This window comes from Epinephelus lanceolatus, chromosome 4 (assembly GCF_041903045.1).
Source record: "Epinephelus lanceolatus isolate andai-2023 chromosome 4, ASM4190304v1, whole genome shotgun sequence".
Classification (NCBI taxonomy): domain Eukaryota; kingdom Metazoa; phylum Chordata; class Actinopteri; order Perciformes; family Serranidae; genus Epinephelus; species Epinephelus lanceolatus.
The window spans coordinates 42,993,489-43,013,426 of NC_135737.1; the positions used below are offsets into that span (position 1 = coordinate 42,993,489).

The following is a 19,938-nucleotide window of genomic DNA, read 5'->3' on the forward strand; positions in this document are numbered from 1 at the left end:
GTCCACGTTTGACACTTCCTTTATGACACATCCTGTAATTCATTTCCCTAAAATATATATCACCTGCTCGAGATATTGATACTTGCTGACAAGTGAAAAGTGTTAATTTCATCCCCTAAAGAGAGAACAGTTGGTTCATAACAAGAGGGGGTCACACACACTGTCAGGGGTTTATATTGTGTGTCATCACAATGTGTTTTATCAATTGTTCGGACAACATTACGATATCTGCCAGCACTAGGACCGAACTGTTGTTTTGTAAGTCACAAGTGAGTCTCAAGTCGAGTCACAAGCCCTAAACTTTGAGTTTCAAGTCCTATATGAGACATAATGTGCTCTTCACCAAAGCAAACACCAGTTAAACAACTGAGTAACAATATATTAAATTTACAATAATCGTGAATGTTTTTTAAAAACTGTATTGATTTGTAAACAAGTTTGTTAGAACATGTGCTACTGAACTTAATCAGATAAATAGCAGTGCTGCAGTCTTTCTTGATTTTGTCAAGTCGAGTCTAAAGTCATCAAATTTGTGACTCAAGTCTGACTCAAGTCCAAGTCATGTGACCTGAGTCCACTTTGCTGATGTCACAAAGTCTGCCATGACATGATTTCAGTTAAAGTCAGAGGCCTGTTGATACAAGACGACATCAGTAAACACTCTAATTGTGTTTTTCTTGGCTGCTCTTAAGGGTGACAGTATTATTCAGTGTTTTCACTTTCGATGATATCGGATTGTTGATCATGTCATGGATATATTGATCCAAATGGATGTGTCATGACAGTCTCATTCTTAGATATACATCTCATAGATCAGAGACAAGAAACTTGACCATAGGCCGATCTGACTGTCTGTGTCATTCTGTCCAATTTACAGAGTTTATGGTGAATATATGAACGAGTACTCTTTATTTCTGGCACCTTCAGGACGTACTGAGTGTCCCAGACTCCACTTTCAGGTCCTCAAAATGTTGCTGATTTGTAATTTCTTTGGAAATTAGCAAACACTTCCTGCATCAACAGCTCTCTGTCACAGCAGGAACAACACTGACATTCAATTTGAAAGCATTACCATAGTGATGGAGAATCACCTTTTAAAAATGCAATCTTATTTCCCCTAAACCATATGTGTGCTTTGTGTCCAAAATGTTCATAGATCTGATTATTTACTGCAAATATTGTATGCAGAGTGATGGGTGCAGATAAAAGTTGCACTCTGCTCTCTTCTCTGGATATATATGATCAGTCATATCTCATGTTTAACAACTGAAACCAATATCAGCCTGGTTTTGGACCAATGAACTGCCTTCTTACTTTATAGCCTATACATTCCTCAGCAATGTAAACATACTCCACCCTGCCATCACTGTTTAAATCGTCCTTCCTCTTGCTCTACTGTGATAACACCATCCCAGTATAAAGGTCGGACAACTTTTTGCTCCTGCAGACAACCTTTTCAGCCCACCTGTAGCCACGCCCCACTGCGCACACCCGAGGCGCACACCTGCAGCCGCACCTGTCCGGAGCTGTGCGCCCTGGCCGCGCAAATTTCCCCTTCAGTTACTTCTCCTGCTCAGAGAATCCACATCAACCTGCTCCTCTTCCACCTAACATGCTGGAGCTCCTGGCGTACCTCCACGACTCGGAGCTCGTGGCCCAGTTCCAGAGACGATGCGGACTCTTCCTAGTCGACGCCGCGCATCACAGCAAAGAGAGGACGCGCGCTCCGACTGGAACCCCAGTCCACGCAGAGGAACCACGTGGACAGCTGAAGGGAAGATGGGACCACCAGGATAAGAACTCAAACTATCAATACAAGGAGAATGGTGTAAGTTTAGTTACAAGTGCATTTGATTCCCACATCGTTTAGATAATATCAAAGGCTTAAATTAACTTGTGGTGTCACAGCTCTGCTTCACATTACTATAGAACACTGCTGTGGAGGTTTATAGGAGTTAATAATGCGCTTAAAGGAACATTTAGATGTGTTAAAGATCATGCAAACCAAACAGTGACTGGCTTTTCTAGTTTGTCTGGGTGTCTCTGTCCGCCACCAGATCCTCATCTGCACAATGACTTACTGTGTGGGATGTTTACATTCTTCTGTGTCTCCCTTTTCTTACGCAAACAACTTATTTAGGCTGTTGACAAAGTGGAGACAAACACAGTCAAGGTGTTTCCTGGCTTAGGGAGCCAGGACCCTTAGATAATGTGCAGTAAATGGAGCTCCTCCACAGAGGGGCGTTCAGAAGGGACATTGTTTTGTATTAATAACTCCACCAGGAGTCATCATGACAACTCAGCCTGTAACAGCTGTTGGGTAATGAACTCAGTTGCTCTGGAATATCTTTGTCAAGCTTCAGGTCTCATGAAAGATGCCTGTTGTGTTATGGGAAATGTAGGATCCAGCATTTTGGAGCTTGATGCATACAGTATGAGACAGAGGCCACGTTCTGCAGGCATGTCAGAGTTGATTTGAGGACAGATTGTTCACACTGTTATTTGCAAGTGATCAGATTTGTGTGTCCTGATATCATCATGGGTTGAAACAACACAGGCATCAGTAACTACGCAGCAGCACCGGTGACACAGCTTTCCAACACAGAAGCATTACAGATGGAGTTCCATCATTTTACCCTCCATGCAGTTGTGCCATCAAGTTGTACTGAATTTTATTTGGTGTCTGTTCACGGACTGTTGTTCTCATTGTTGTCCTCAGCTAGTAGCAGCATGCTTCCACCCAGCACTTCTGTCACTCTGGATTTGATGTCATCATGTGTCATGTTTAAAGACAATTTGAAATCCGATTGGAGTGTTCAGAGCAGCTGGACAGAGACACATCCGTGGATGTCCGATTGGAATCGCATTTCAAACCACCCCCTAATATGGTTCAGATCTGATTTGCAAAAATCAAATTTCATGTGGTTCTTTGCTGTCCAGACTCTCTACAGTCAATCTGGATACAACCTGGATATGCCAAAAAACAGATCTGGGCTGGCAGTCTGAACAAGGCCTTAAAGTCTCGGCACTCGTTTTGAATTTGTCTCTTGTGGGTCACCTACAGCCATGGAATGCCAGTACTAAATTGTGCTTGTGTTCATGTGTTGCTTTGATCAATTGGACAGAAGAATCCAGTGCTTGCTGCTGCTATAAACGATGAAATGTAATACAAAGAAGTTGTGAAAAAGGTGAGAGGCGTGTAGCCAACATAGGACACAACATAGTGTGACTGCAGTGTTGGCTGGCAGATGTAAACTGATCTGATACCGCTCCAGGAGGCGTCTTCAAGCGCCTGGTGCCATCATATTTTGTGGTTGATCTGTAGGTGCATTTCCAGCCACCTCTTCTTATGTGCATTTTCCGTTTACTCTCACAAAAACCTGAGGGAAAAGCCGAAAAATGCAAAAAAAAAAAAAAATCTTGAGTTATCGCGAAAAAATATGCAGTTTGGGGAGCTGGAAATGTTGGTGTATTGTTAAAAGGTAAAAACGAGTAAGTGCTATGGGAACAGCCTCTGCAAATAAGCGATGATGCACATTGCATTGCAGCCACTGCACGCCGTCTTTGTTGTCTCTGGATGGCTTTTAACGCACATATCTACACAGGACTGTTACCAGAATTCTTCCAAGAGCACATAGCTGTAATATAAGTTGTTCAAAACCCTCTATTTCCATTGGCCACTGTGCTCTCTTGGTATGATACAGCCATTGTTTCCCTTCGTTTAATGTTTGACTGGCACTCTTCTTCTGCAGTATATGTTGGCAGTATATGTTTTCTCGGTGAACCAAAGCCCAATATTTGCGTAACAGTAGTGGATGGGTAGCACATGAATTGCATTTTAGTTTTGAAAATTTGGTTAAATTTGTGTTTACTCTGCAGGGCTGCAGCAGGCCTCAGTACGAGGTGAGGAACCACCTGTTGCACTTCCTCTTCCTGCTCTCTGCAGGCTTAGGCCATGAAATCTTCTACATCACCTGCCTGCCATGCATACACTGGAACCTGGACCCGTTCCTGTGCCGACGCCTCGTCAACATGTGGACCGTAAGTCACAGCTGGAGAGAAAATGTGTGTGTGCACTTCAGCCGTCTTCAGTCTGATGTCCGTTGGTGCCACAATGCCACCCCTCTTCTCTCTGCTCTTCATCTCTCCCTTTTCACCTTTCAACCTCCTTTCATCCTTCTCCCCCCTCCAGTGACCTGTCTCTGACACCATTGTGTTCATATATCCCCAGGCCTGGGGGCCAGTGGGGCCAGCCTGACCGGGGGCCCTTGACATGGTGAGAGGCCACACATGTGGACACATAAGTGGAAAAAAAAGTCAAGGATCTCCCCTTTAGATGTTTGTTCTGACGGACTCCAGCACATTACAACAAGAGACCCTGAAAACATGTCAGATGTGATCCCAGAAGGAGTGTATTTGACACTCTGAGGGAAACACAGTCACCCTCACTCTTGTACTGTGTGTGATAGGCAGTGTGTTTTTGTGCCCTTTGTGTCCCCGCCCCGAGCGCTTGGTGAGTGCCCCGCGTCTGAACCCCTTGTTTGGCCCCTCAGGGGAAGAGACACCATTCTTCTGGCATCCTGGCTGCACCAGGCCCTTGTGTGAACTCCTTTCAAACTCACATAAACACCAACACACACACGCTCGCACTCCCCGCCTCGCCTGCTAAACACACTCACTGCCCTCCCTCTAGTTAGGCATTACCAGCTTTACTCTGTGTTCTCCTCCCCCTAGTCTACCAGCAGAGTGTTTTATTGGCCTCATCAGCGCTGTGAGCTTTCTCTCTCTGGACCGAACATTTGGTCTGTCAGCCCTCGGGGCGCATCACCCCGCACTTCTAACAGCACCCTGCCATTGTGCTGGTGGAGTTATCTAAGGTTCATGGAGGGCTGTGCACTCTCTCTCCTCTGTCTCTGTCTCTCACACAAATCTGGCAACTCACGCCAATGTTTGAAGTGCACCCATGCAAATTAAGACTTGTATGCATGAGCACACACATTGCAGGCCCATAACGGACACGCACACTCATTATACACACATGGACCCCGGTGTCCTTCAGTACCCTCTGTTGGCTTTACTTGCAGGGTGACTTTGGTTGACTTAGAAAACAATAACTGTCATTAACCATATGGTCATGAATTACATTGCCGTGTTGTATGGTATTATTGTAGCATAGTGTTATGCAAATCACACACCTACTGTGCTGTTTGGAATATCAAAAATCCACTTACAGCATAGAGGGCACACACCATGACATGGAGAACTGCATGTAAAGTTTTGACGATGGCAGACAATGGTCACACTCAATGACAAAAACTCTTAACTCCCAGAAGACAATTTTTTCAGCTACATGGCCTTGGCCCAGGATCAGCCAAACTCACATCTGTGTCAAACTCATTTTAGTTCAGGGGCCACAAACAGCACAATTTGATCTCAAGTGGGCCAGACAAACAAAACCACTGCATAATAACCTATAAATACCAACCCCTTCAAACTTTTTCCCCCTTTTTTTAGTGTAAAGATTTTCATTCTGTAAAATGCTGAACAGCCTGCGATGTCCTCAAAACAATATGTGCAAATTCAACAGTATGTCTCAGTTTTTCCACATTCAGTCAGTCTACTAATCACCGTCATTACATGTGCATTTTTTTCCCTAACTGTCCACTAAAATGGAAGCTATTGAAGAGGCAGGTTAAGTCATCACCTGCCTTACAAACCATTTACAAATCTAAAGTTGTGTCAGTGCCTTAGCAGCAGGCTTCCGCCCATATTGTTTTAAGATAAAAGTCTGAGGCAGATTCTTTTATACTGAAGCAGCTGCTTCAGGGAGCTGAGCTGAAAGGCGAAGCTTTCGATTTACTGCTCCATCTGCGTCCCAACCCTCACCTGCGGTCATGAGCTCTGGGTAGTGACCGAAAGAATGAGATCACGGATACAAGTAGCCGAAATGAGTTTCTTCCGTGGGGTGTCTGGGCTCAGCCTTAGAGATAGGGTGAGGAGCTCGGACATCCGGAGGGAGCTCGGGAGTAGAGCTGCTGCTCCTTCGTGTTGAAAGGGGTCAGTTGAGGTGGTTCAGGCATCTGATCATGATCCTCCAGGCACGTCCAACTGGTAGGAGGCCCTGGGGCAGACCCAGAACATGCTGGAGGGATTACATATCTCATCTGGCCTGGGAACACCTTGGGGTCCCCCAGGAGGAGCTGGAAAGTGTTGCTGGGGAGAGGGACGTCTGGGGTGCTTTGCTTGGCCTGCTGCCCCTTGACCCTGCCCGGGATAAATGGACAAAAATGGATGGATGGATTTTCTCGCATGCAGAGACAGAGAATCCGAAAAGTCTTGATGAACTGAAGTCATAGGAGTCACACAACTTGTGCAGCATAATCCAAGTCTCATTTATCCACTGTTATGCTCCTTACTTCCCAAACAGACACGACAAGATAGCATAACGTGGTTGGTACCAATGCAGGCCTTAGGTCCTTGAGTTTGATATGAGAACAGTATCTTCACTGTAGCTTTAAAACTGAGCCGATACAGCAAGTTTATTCGATGCTTCGATGACGTTTGCCCATTGCCTCTCTGCTCCTTTCATCGTCTTGTCTCTCTGCACCCTGACTGTTACTTTAGGAGTCCCTGATTTTTGGGTGAAAATCTACCATTGCAGTAGACTTAGACTTGTTGCTCTACACATTCAGAGTGCTTAAAAACAATTTGCAGTTAATGAGGTTATTCTTTGCATCAGTGGAGACGTGCAGACCCACTCAGCAAAAAACAATAACGGCACAAAACTCTGGAAAAGCCACATTCCAAAAAGCACATATATAAAAGTTTCTAAAGGAACACCAGAGGATTGTAAGTCAGCGAGCAGGCCAGTAAAGGCCGAGCAAAACTTTAAAATTGGCCCCAGAAGAAATTCTCCTGCCTCATTAAGGCGATCTCAGTAAATTGCAGGAGCCACGCTGTAGGGATTTGGCATATTGGCTCCACAGTCATATTACGGAGGAACTATTATGTATCTGCAGAAAATAAGTTCAAGAGAGCAGGCAGCGGCATCACTCCCAAAATACCCATTGTGTAAATGGACCTCTATTATGTGCTCTTGATGAGTTTCACAGTCGGTAAAGTTAAACTTCTGGTAGCTTTGATGTTGTTTGATGACGAAGATCTTTATGAAGCAGAATGTGTCATTCTCAGATATGTTGCTGTTTTGTGTACATAGATGATTTTTATATCACTTAGAACTGACCCTAAGAGTGAAATTCATTAGCACCAGTGTTGAGAGAAGCTTTCAGAAATATAATTCTCTTAGCACAACTGTGTAGTTTCCAGTACGTTGGTGGTCACTGGGCTGCTCTGCATCTTCTATTTCTCCATTTTCTCCACACAAACAGTGACCTCTGCACTACCCTCTCTTCCCCACACACACACACACACAGTCCCACACACACTCTATGTTGACAGATCAAAGTCCAAAGCAGCACTGGCCTCGATCAATACACTTATTCACGGGGAAACACACGCTCACGCACAGCTATCTGTCTGCGTGTGTGTCTTGACCTGTCTTTAACTCTTCCCTTAATGTGACCAGACTGCGCCTGGCTCAGTCGTTTGATGTCGCTCGTACAAAGGCACCAATGAGACGCTGGCCCATGAGGCAGCTGAATATCATGTTTGTGTTGATGGTGAGTGCAGGGGGTGGGGCGAGGGTATCATATCATGCAAGCACTTGAACTGGTAGGCAGATTCATTGTGTGAAGGCAGAGGGGCGGGGGGCGCAGTGGATGGTGTGCACACAGTATGGCTCGTTGTATGAATACACAGTCGTGGTGAATGGATGGGGTCAGACGTGTTGAATGGGTTCACCATTGTCTGTCCACTGTTTATTGTCCACTTCATTGTACCAAATATTCGCTCTGGGTGCGAGTGTGTAGGGACAGTGTAGGTAGATGCAAATATTGGAATAATAAAGTTTATGTTCATGCATGACCGGAGGACAAGGACAGATGGGAAAGAAAGGTTTAGCTATGGGAAATAACAAGCCATTAGTGTTGGAGGGTTCAGTCTCATTATCTCCCTGAGTTATGCTTACTGAGCGTATTCTCTGTCTTTTGGCCAAAAGTATGCAGACAGGAGTGTCCACATACTTTTGGTCTGGGGCTATTCAGACTATGGAGCTTGAGGCTGTTAGCTTGCCTTAGCACAAACACTGTAGGCAGCAGAAAACTGCCAGCCTGACTCTATCCAAAGATGAAAAAAGGATGCTCTAAAGCTCAGTCATTAACACACTTTTACTTGTTTCTTTAATCTGTGAACAGACTGAAAGTGAAAATGCCAATCTGCAGTTTTTACCAGAAGTTGCGTGCTGTGTCCTGGCTATTTCTTGACTGAGCGCGACATCCCAGAGTCTTGTCTTTACTGTGAGACCCTCGGTGGAGATTTCTGGGAGAATTTTTTTTAGGAACTTTACAGCCGTTTTAGAGCATTCGAAACAAAAATCTTAGATTAGGGGTTCACAGAGTTTTTATGCTCTTTTAAGGAGCCAGCATATGACTGAGAGCCGCACAGGAAAAGTGCACACGCTATCACTTTTTTATGACGTTTATAATGACATACTAACATGTTACAAAAACTGTCGACAGTGTTCTAGCATACATATGATTCATTTTACATTCCAATTTCCACTTAAATACATTTGAAAATAATGAAATAGGGAGACAATATGGTGTTTGAACCAACAGTAATAATAATAATGGCAACGTGTTAAGTTAATTCATGATTATGATTATGATTACGGTGGTGAGTGTTTGTCCGTCACGGCGGCAAAGCATTTTTTTTCTTTATATATTTTTCATCAATATATTTGGGGGGCACATATGGATATTGGGGAGGTTATGTCCCCCCAGTACATATATTATAATTACTGTCTAGATTTTGTGCATGTTAGCAAGCTGACATTAGCATTTAGCTCAAAGCACTTGTAATTACAGCCGCACAGAGTTGTTAGTATGGCGAGACGCTTATGCCTCATTTCCACTCATTGTTTAACTCTACTCATCTCAACTCACTCTATTGCGGAGAGTACACCCTTTAGCTAATCGCCATGGTGACGTTGCATGTAACAGCTGTGACATCATCTTCAACAAGACACTTGCTAAAACCAGTTAATTAGCAAACAAAAAGAGGAACATCTGCACTTCACCGATTGCACAGCATAGCGTACAGCATAGTTTTGTGTTATTCTTCAAATTCTGGGTTGAGTGAATAAAAAATTGATGGTCGCTATTGATGGTAGCTTGGGTAGGTGTATATTTGAACCTTGGACAGAGCCAGTTAGACCCTCTCCCCATTTAAGTGTGACATTCTATCAAACCATTTCAAATTTTATTTGTTTAGCATCTTTCATACAGGTTAGTGCAGTTTGAGAGCTTCAAAGATGACTGACAAGCCGATAATAAGACCGCAAAAACAACAAAAAAAGATTCCAATGAAACAATGTAACACTCTGAGAGCAGTGCATCTGAGCCAATAAACGTGATGAAAAGGTAACAGAATAGATTCAAAATCTGTAGTTACGGTGATAGTGGAGTGGTAAATGTCCATGTGCTCAAAGCCAGGTTAATAAAGGCGTGTTTTCATAGGTTTGTTTTGAAAGAATTGACCAGTGAGCCCTAAATCGTGACCTCAACCCCATCCACCACCTTTGGGATGAGCTGAGACACTAAACAGTTAGGCAGGCTTTATTACGGAATCAGCCAATACTCATGTTGCCCCAACGTAAGTCTAAAGCCTAGTTCACATTACAAGATTTTCACCCTGATTTTGCGTCGCGGAGACTATCGTAATCTTTTCAGTGTTCATACCTGGCGATGTCTGTTTCTGTCAGCGGGAGTCTCGCCAACTGCGTTACGACCTGTGTGTGCACACCACAAGATTTCTCCACCGAGCCCTCGCAGACAGAGCCCCAGATAACGCAGTGACGTCACCAAACTTGGAGACAACACATCGTAAGGCATGGATATTCTTCAGTGTTGAATCAGATCTGCCTCCAGGGCCTGGTTCCAAACACAACGCGCTCCCTGTGATCCTGTGGACGCCGCCATTGTTGTTGCTTGCCAGGTTGTCAGTGTTGCCAGATCTTGGGAGAGAAACAAGCAAGCAGGGCTATGGAAACAAGCTCAAAAGAAGCAACTATCATGCGTTTAAATAACTTATTAGACGGATATATATAGAGGAAGGTGATGTTTAGAGAGCAAGCCCAAATAAGCAGCTCCACTTTAGAAACAAGCCCAAAGTCGCGGCTAATTAGCAGACCTGGCAATCCTGCAACTTCTACTCCTCACATTTCTTTCGGCCTCCTGCGTGCTGACGTGGGACGTATCCCGCCTCTCATTGGCTGATGCTCTTTGTCAGTCGAGTCAGACTTCTCCAGTTTTCTAGCATGCCAGATATCCAGTCCTAGTCACAGACAAGGAGACGACTTGCTCGTAGGCTTGTTCACACAGGACTCGTCGTGGCAGACTATCTGCCGACTCACCTCCAACCCAAGGTGGCTCTCAAGATCCTCTGTGATGTCAAAATCGCGGTGAAAATCGTGTAATGTGAACTAGGCTTAAGAGGGACCAGGAGCAAATTCCTGCAGCCAGTTTCATAAATCTCTGCTTCCACTCTTCAGCGACATCTTTTTGATGTTATGGCAGCCTGTGAATTCCCACGGTTTTAAAATGAGAGATAATGTTCTGGTGTTCACATATTTTTGGCCACTTTGTGTACTCCATAATCTCCCCTGTCTCTCCCTCTCTATCGGTGTACCTTTATGTGCCCACAAGTTGCTGCACTAACAGCAGGTCAGCAGACATACTTTTATATCTCATTTGCCATGGTAACAAGCATTTCCTGATTACAGTGTCAGCAGAGATGGTAATAACAACCTCTCTATTCTCTCCCTTAAACACACACATTAGTGTCCTGTTCGCTCTCTGTGCGCTGCCTCCCTGCTCCTCGCTAAGACAGCCATTCATTAAATATACAAGGCAGAGCTTTAAATAAACCTGGAGCTGGAGCAGGCTGCCCCTCTGAGGGCTGCTGGGGATCTCATGAAAGAGAATAGGCAGCACATTTGGCAGGACACACACACACCAATACCTTTACACCACCACTACACAAACACACACACACACACACACACACACACACACCTTGCACGGAGTGTGTCATTCTGTCAAGAGCCCTCTGTCTGACCCCGCCGGCTGAAGACGCTGTGTCAGCACACACTGCCTTCTTCAATTCTCAGTTTCTTACAATAGATTTTGTTTCTGTGTGACTGCAGCATCTGCACTTTATACCAGGGTGGGTCTCCACTCTCGTACAGTACCTTTTTTTGTGGAGTGGGAATGGTGATTACTTATTTATAAGGCTGTGTGGTTAGTTTTAGCCCATACCCTGATCAGGATTTTACTTCCTCTACTCATTATTTTATTATCATCTTCCTCCATCTCTAATTTCTGCTTTTGTGGCCAGCACACTGCGGCACTGTGCACTCCTTTCTGCTATTTAACTGCAATGGTGCTGTCGACTTATTCATGCCAAGTATAGATGATAAATCTGTCCCATGATGCCAAAAATACACTTTACATTTTGTGCATTCCTTAACCCTTTGAAACCAAAGCAAATTGGCTTGATTTCTTTCAAAAAAATTGGGAAGAAGGCAATGAGCAAGGAAAAAATTAATGACCCAAAAATTTACAAGAATTTGGAAAAATAAAAAATAAAAATTTGTGAAAAAATAAAGGACAGAAGTTAAAAACAAACTAACAAGGGAATGACTTAAGAAAGTGCTCAACTGCTTTCCCATGTTTTTGAAAGCCATTGCACCAATTTGCTCGTGTTCAATGGTTTAAATACTTGCAAAAGATGCCTGAAAGCAAGAAATGACCCAAAAAATTTGCAATAAATTAGTAGAAAGAGAAAATTAAACAAAAAATTACAATAATTCTATGCCATACTTTTCAATATGTTATTAATAGTAATAGTAATAATTATAAATTTATATTTTTTTCCCTATTTTGTAAATACATTTCTAAATATATTAATTTATTAGTAATTACATTTCTTACCAAGTTGCTCATTGCCTTTTTTCCCCATGTTTTTGAAAGACCTCGCACCATTTTGCTCGGATTCAAAGGTTTAAATACTTGTGAAAGATCTCTGAAAGCAGCACAAGAAAAGTGATGTCGCTCCAGGTTTCAAAGGGTTAAATAAGGACAGATAACATCACGGTTCTTACAAGCACTACAACTTAATCAGAGTTCAATCAAATCAGTGTGAAATCTGATTAAACTGTAGCATTCTGATAAAAGCAAACATTTATAAAACATTAAAAATAGAAATATAATAGATATTCAACCCTGCATCCAGAGACACTTGTCCTCTCTCCTCCCACAGCTGGTGATGTACATCGGCCAGTTGATGAAGGATGTGCTGAAGCTGCCTCGCCCCCTTTCACCCCCGGTGGTCAAGCTGGAGATGCGCGTTGATGCCGAGTACGGGCTGCCCTCCACCCATGCCATGGCCGCCACCGCCATCTCCTTCACAGTTTTACTGAGCGCTCAGTCCAGGATTCAGGTGGGCATCGCTGATGGCTCTGATTTAAGCATTTGAAATCTGAGCAAAGTGGCTTGATTTATTTTAAAAACATGGGAAGAAGGCAGTCAGCAATGACAGACAAATATGACCCAAAAGTTAGCAAGAAGTTAGTAAAAAAAAAATAAATAAATAATAAAAATTCAAAACAAGAAAACTAGTTAAAAAAAAAGAAAGAAAAAGAAAGAAACAAACAAGGAAATGACATAAGAAAAGCACTCAAAAAATTATAATAATTCTCTACCATAATTTAATTATTAATTTTCTAAATTTTTTTGCAATTTGTGTGATATTTCTTACTGAGTTGCCTTTGCTTGGGTTCAATGGTTTGAATACTTGCAAAAGGCGTCTGAAAGCAGCACAAGGAAAGTGATTTCGCTCCAGGTTTCAAAGGGAACCAGCTCAAAGGTTCTCTTGGCAGTTGTGAGATACAGTACTTAGTCACAAATATGACATTGCTTAGTAACTGTTATATGTTTAACGAATATATTATGCTGTGTGAGATGGTTTCAGCCGCATCTCATGGTCTTCATCAGCAAATGGATCTGGCTGGGGTCCAAAACAGGCCGCAGCATCGACTGTGAAGGCGTTAGAGTCATCATTCATCACGAGTAGAGTGATCAAAAAGACTGTTGATATCCACAGTCAAAGACCAGTCTTGAGCAGGGAATCCCCTCCATATATAACCGTCTCACATGACCAAAGTCTCATGCTGCCTTCCATGTGTGTCGGAAGTCGGAGCTGGGAATGATGTCACACCCGAACTGACTGTGTTCCAGTGCAATAAGTCGGAAAACCAAGATGTTGTTTACAATGCAACTTCCAGCTAGGTCGTCCATTGTTAGCAATACCAATTAACCACAGGACTGTAGCAACATGTCTACAGAGAGAAGTTGCATGGTACTGTGTGTACAGCTATTTTAAGGAGACACAAATAAGACAGAAGTGCTAATAAACAGTAGAATACCACAGCTTACACTACTGCTGATGCACTGAGCACCAATCTTGGAATTCAAGGTCATGTTTGTGAGGTTCTTCCGACTTTCTGAGTCAGAAGTTTGACTTAAAGGGGGGCATTCCAGTTGAGACTTCCAATTGGGAATTGGGAAATTCCGACTTCCCATTACAAATGGACTGCACCATATCCATATATGGTGCCCAGGGGATGAAGCCTAATGACTTTGGGGATCCTCTGACTTGATATTTCTCTAAAGCCAAAGGTTGACATTAAGTGAAATGTCTTGACTATTGGGTGTCCATGAAATTTGGTTGAGACTTTCATGTGTCTGTCAGGGAACATCTTAAGGTCTGCCTTAGGGTCAAAACATTATACTATTTTTTCAAGACTTCAGTCTTTAGTCGAAACTTTTTGTTTCAGTGAAATGTCTTGACAGCTTTTGGACGGACTGCCACAAAATTTGGTGGAGACATTCACATGGTCCCCTCATGAGGAATTATCATAATATTGATGATCCCTTAACTTTTCCTCATTTTCCAATACCTTTGTTCTTGACCAAATATCTGCAGATTGAATGACATTCCCATCAGCCACTGCTGTGTGTTCTGTGTAGATTAGCAAACGTTAGCATGCTAACAAGCTAAACTAATGCTCTGTCCCAAATCGCGTACTTCTGTACTTACACTTAATATTTTGAGTGCATAAGTGCGTTCACGCTGAGAAGTATGGAAAAATGCAGTGCACTATGAGTACCCGGATGGTGCACTCAAAACGGTCAAGAAGTTGAGGGTGGAACTATGGACACTTCTCGCCCTCAATGGTCACCATCTTGGCTATGTAGCAGAAGGGGAGGGACCACTTTTCAAACTGGAAATGGCAGCCGAGGACTGCGTGACCGTGAACGTTGCTGCATTGTACAAATACATGTGTTTTTTGCACCAAGCACAACTATACTGTTGTCGGGTATAAGCCAGCAGTATGTTTATTGGGTTAATTTAGCAGTCTGTAATGATTTTGTACCGCGAATGCTAATGCTAGTTTGCTAACTAGCTCATTTGCGGTCGTCATTTCCGGTAACCTTGTCAAAATTCAGGCACTACGCCAATGAGTAGTGCACATAGTATACTACATGGAAGTGTACTGATGAAGTATGTGATTTGAGACACACCATAACATTATACCTACTGAATGTAAGCATGTTAGCATTAGCATTGTAAATGTAGATGGTAAATGGATTTGCATTTGTAAAGCACCGTTCTGGTTTTCACTCTACTCAAAGCACCTTACACTACACACCACCTTCACTCATTCACACACACACACAGTCATGCACTGATGTCCGAGGCTAATCATACAGGATGCCACCTTCTACTCAGTTACATTTACACACACTCAACTTAGAGCTCAATTCTGAGTTCAGTGTCTTGCCTAAGGATACTTCGACATTTGGACTGGAGGACCTGGGGATCGAACCGCTGTTCCTCCTGAGCCTCAGCTCACCAAAGCTACAACATCAGTCTGATATTTAGAGAGTTATGAAAATGACTGAACAGACTTCCTTGATTGGCAACTGTGATATTATTACCAAAGCTGGGACAGCTAATGGTCACACTACTCCTTACTATAAAAAAAATGATATTACCACCACTGCTGCCTGCAAATGATGTGCTCAGATCTCATTAGAGCTAGCACAGGCTAAGTGGCTGTTGAACTGTAATTGTGACAATAGGTGTCTCATTAGCAGTGCTATTAAATCGCTATTGAATTTGATGAATTCCTTTAAAGACTAGCGAGGCACCAGTTAGTGTTAAATCAGTCGATCCAGCTTCACTCGAGTCAAAGTGTTGAAGGCAAAGAGTTTGAGGCAGTGGGAGGCTGCGGAGGGCAGCCAGCTCACTGGCGTCTGAGTGGGATGAAGGGAGTGGCCCCGCTGTCCATCACCGGGTCCTGACTGAGCTGTTGGACAATGGGCAGGGAGGGGCGGGGCCAGCAGTCACCATCAGTCACCATCAGCCACACCCGTCGAGCTGCTGTTTGGTCCTCTGATGGACTCGACTGAGTCAATGACTGTCAGTCCATGTCTCCTCCTCCTGACTCTTCCTCTCTTTATCTCTCACACTCTACGGCCAAGTCAATAAAACACTCAGCGGCTCAATCATAGGCTGTCCTAATCAAGCTCTGTGTTTAAATGAAGAGCTGAGTGACTACTTTAGTCAGTAGTTTACAGCCTCCTCAGCTGTCAGCCTGATTTGTGCTCACAGCATTTCAGCTACTTGCTTAATTTTCTCACTGTGTCGTCCTCAAGGTCAGAGAAATCATCTCAGCAACTTGAGACAGCCCGTGTACAGTAATGCATTTAACTGTGGCCTGAAATTCCTCAAGGATTCCCCTGAAAGAAAAGAGCACGCATAGCTTCAGATGAGTAGCTGGCTGTTGCAGAGGCTCCTGAATAGCCACAGGGCCTCGGGGCAGCTCGCCCAGTTCCCGGAGCAGGTCGGAGGTCACGACAGTCAATCACAGAGTGACCCCCTCCTGTCCCCGGCATCCTTTGTGGCCATTCAAAAAAACCCCTCTCTTCATGAACTACCAGTGAATAGGCTTCCAGCTGCAAAAGACAGGAAAAGACACAGGAAAAAAGGCAAGGGGGGGGGCACAGGAGGGGAGGGCGGAGGAGGTGAATGAATACACAAGGCCTCTCTTCTCACTGTTATTGAAATGGAGCGGGGAACAAAACCTGCCGCCGTAGGTAAAGGAGGGAGGGGAGAGAAGATGGAGAGACAGTAGAGGAATAAAGGAGCGGTGAATTGATGACAGGCAGTACATCAACCCGGCAGAGTGGATAAGCGGCAGAAAGAGGAGGTACACGTCGCCATTATGAGGATTGACGAATGGACGATTTGATCAAAAACTAACAGGAAAAAGAGGAGGAAGGTTAAAAAGAAGCACTGAACAACAACTGCTCTTGTGTTTCCACTCAGGAATGTCAGGAATCTGAGACACATGACACATGACATTCTGCTCTCACAGATTTCATCTTTTATGTCCCTAATCAGGGTGGTGGTGTTTGTCATTGTGTGTGTGTGTGACGTATCCACAGATCAGACGCTGTGATGGTTAGTGATCTCAGTGTTTTGTTTTTGTCACAGTTCCAGTTCGAGGTGGGTTTGCTGATCGCACTGACGCTGTCGTCTTTGGTGTGTCTGAGCCGCCTCTACACTGGCATGCACTCAGTTTTGGTGAGCTAGTCCCCCACACACACACGCACACACGCTCACACTCATACTCGAGCATAAAACATTCAAGCTCAACGCAGGATTCATAATTCATATCTGTGTCTGGTTAAACTGTCTGGCTGAGGCTTTGATCCAAGACTCATAACTCAGGAGAAACTTTATGTTGTCTTCATTTCATTTGAAAATCACGACGCCGTAATATGAAGCTATAAAAGTTATAAAATCAGTCATGTTTAAGCACACATTAGTCAGGGTGACCTCATCACTGAAAACTGCTTGATGAGGAATATTTTTTCATACATACACAAAAAAATTTGTGGAACGTGCATATTCACTTTCTTGATGAGGGTTAGATGAGAAGTTTAATACCACTCTCATATCTGTCCACTAAAGCCAGCAGCCAGTAGGTAACAAATACACCGATCAGCACCATGAGAGTGGTATTGATCTTGTCCTCTACTCTTGGCAGGAAAGGGGAAAAATGTATTTTAAGCTACTGTTAGAAAGACAAGATTGAGAATTCATGTTTTTCCTCTGTGCTGTTTATTAATCTAGATTGCTTTCGTGTGAGTTGCTGAGTGTTGGAGATATTTGCCATGGCGATGTCTGCCTTCTCTTGAGTATAATGGAACTAGATGGCACTCTGCGTGTGGTACTCAAAACACCAAAATAAAAATTAAAAAAAATAAAGATGAAATAAAAAGTGATTAAAAATATCTAATTAATTACATGCTCTGTGATTAATTAATCTAAATTAATGGCATACATCAGTTTTTGCTGTTAAAGTATTTTTAAAAAATTCAATTCAAACGAACTTGGACAAATGTGTCATGGTAAAGCTGCTGCATTTTGGACACAATTGTCCCCCTGTCATCTACCACCCAAACTGGTCTGCAGTCCATTTTGCAAGGTTGTTAGTCACTCACAGGTAGAGTTGTACCGATACCAGTATCTGAAATGCCTCTGATACTGCCTAAAATGCGGTATCGGGTATCGGCGAGTACAGCCTATGACCAATCCGATACCACGTAATGCCTCATGTCATTACGCATACGCACGCTACAGGCAAACGAAACGGAGCGGAGTTTAAAAAGCATTCTACTGTAGCATTTAAAATGGCTTTTTACCAAATTGTGTGGCTGCACTTTAACCTGTGTCTTGATCTGTGTCAACACTGGATAATAATAATAAAAAAAAAAAGTTTTATGGCATTCATTCTACTATTATGTATTTATTTCTTAATATTTTACATAGAGTTTTAGGAGTCGAGACATACAGCAATTCATATCCCATCCAGTTTTATTTTACGCGCTGGTATCAGATCGGTACTCGGTATCGGCAGATACCTAAGGGTCAGGGATCGGAATTGGTATCGGGAAGGGAAAAGTGGTACCGGTACATCTCTACTCACAGGTACACTTGCTCAGTCTGAACACCTGGTTGAGTGTGGCTCGACGAGGCTAAATGCTAGTGCTAGCATCAGAGGCTGTGCTAGCTCGGATGTTCAGGTTCGCTGCTAAATTCTTTACTTTGAGGTGATATTCAGGCTTGTGGGACTCCGATGGTATGAAAATTTCTCACTGCTGAGAACGGTGCTCCTATCAACAGTTCCACTGGGCATTTTTTTAAATGTAAATGCTCCATTCACGGGGCCGAGCAGCGTCGTCTCATCTGCCTCCATCATTTGACAGCCCTTAATAATAATACTTATTATTATCATGACCGGGTCACTCAGAATAATCCACACACCTTGTTGTGAGCAGTTTCATGTAGGAACCATTTTCTTCCTACTGAACTACACCTGTCAACTGTGCAGAAGGAAGTGTGCTGCAAGCTCACCTAGCTAGCTAACGTTACACCTCACGCCATCACAAGCCTATTGTCCATGAGTAGATGCACACTTCCTTCCACAGTGCGATATGGTTGAAGGGGGTAGTTCGGTAGAAGGACAATAGATCTACTGCTCATAACAAGGTCTGTAACTGGGTCATGATTTCTGGAAAGAGACATTGCTGTTGAATTTTTAAATGTATGTATTCAGCGCTTTGAGCACCACAAGCTGAGTGCCATCTTGTTTCATTATATTCAAGAGAAGGCAGACATCTCCATGGCCAGTATCTCCAACACCCGGCAGCTCACGCCAAAACAATCCAAATGTATTTTTGATTTGGGGGTGAACTGTCCCTTTAAGCATTCCAGCTCAAAATGTTGTCATTCTTCTGCTTTCAGGATGTGATCTGTGGCGCTTTGATCTCAGCCATCATCTTGTTCCTCACTTACCCATACTGGGAAACCTTCGACAACTTCCAGCTCCGGAGCAGCATCTCCCCCGTCGTGGCGTTGTCTCTGCTCCTCTTCCTCAGCTACACGTACCCAGAGCTGGACCATTACAGCCCCACGCGGGGGGATACGACCACCATTCTCGGGGTCGGGGCCGGGTGCTCTGTGGGATACTGGGTGAATGAGCAGCTGGGGGAGACTTTTGAGCCCAAGGGGGTTCTTCCTGTACCCCTACCCACACTGACGCCGACTGTCCTGGCACTGGGTGCTGCTCGCTTTGTGGTGGGAGCTGTAGCCTTAGTGGGAACTCGGCAGGTGGTGAAGACACTGAGCCTGCAGGTGTTGTACGCATGGTACAGAGTGCCAAAAAGTGACGACAGTGCCAGGAGGAAGCGAGAGATCGAGGTGCCGTATAAGTTTGTCACATACACAGCTGTTGGACTTGTTAATTCGATACTGGTCAATAGAGTCTTCATTCTACTGGGGATACTATGACCTATTAACACAAGACTGATGTATAAATGACCTGAACTGAACAATTTACCTCATATTTATTTCACTGTGTATCAAATGACCTTTTTTTTTTTACATGTTAACTTTCTTACACAAGAAGCTTTTGCCGGGCATAATTCACAAGAGTGTATTTGTAACAAAGCTGAAAGCAAATAAAATGTTTTGCTCACGTAGCAATGAAGTTTTTATGACTTCCCAGTTCGATCGTTATTTGATTTGTGTAGTCAAGGCTGTAGCGCTGAGTTATTGATGTGCTGCGTATTACAGAGGCCACACATGCCAAAACATTTCCACATTAAGAAGCAAACGGGAGAACCC

The 19,938-nt window shown here is 43.7% G+C and overlaps 1 protein-coding gene across 3 annotated transcripts; it reads left to right on the forward strand.

The window, feature by feature from the left end:
- The first annotated feature begins 1,466 nt into the window (after window positions 1–1,466).
- Window positions 1,467–19,790, forward strand: sgpp2 (sphingosine-1-phosphate phosphatase 2). 3 transcript variants are annotated; one of them, XM_033630919.2, is made up of 5 exons: window positions 1,467–1,828; window positions 3,880–4,041; window positions 12,439–12,618; window positions 16,741–16,830; window positions 19,057–19,790. In XM_033630919.2, exons 1-5 carry the CDS (start codon window positions 1,613–1,615, stop codon window positions 19,600–19,602), a joined length of 1,194 nt encoding a protein of 397 aa, XP_033486810.2. In that variant the 5' UTR covers window positions 1,467–1,612; the 3' UTR covers window positions 19,603–19,790. The 3 variants fall into 3 exon arrangements, with proteins under 3 accessions (XP_033486810.2, XP_033486811.2, XP_078023450.1); XM_033630920.2 differs by lacking the exon at window positions 12,439–12,618; XM_078167324.1 differs by lacking the exons at window positions 1,467–1,828; window positions 3,880–4,041 and adding an exon at window positions 7,526–7,679.
- Window positions 19,791–19,938: the final 148 nt, after the last annotated feature.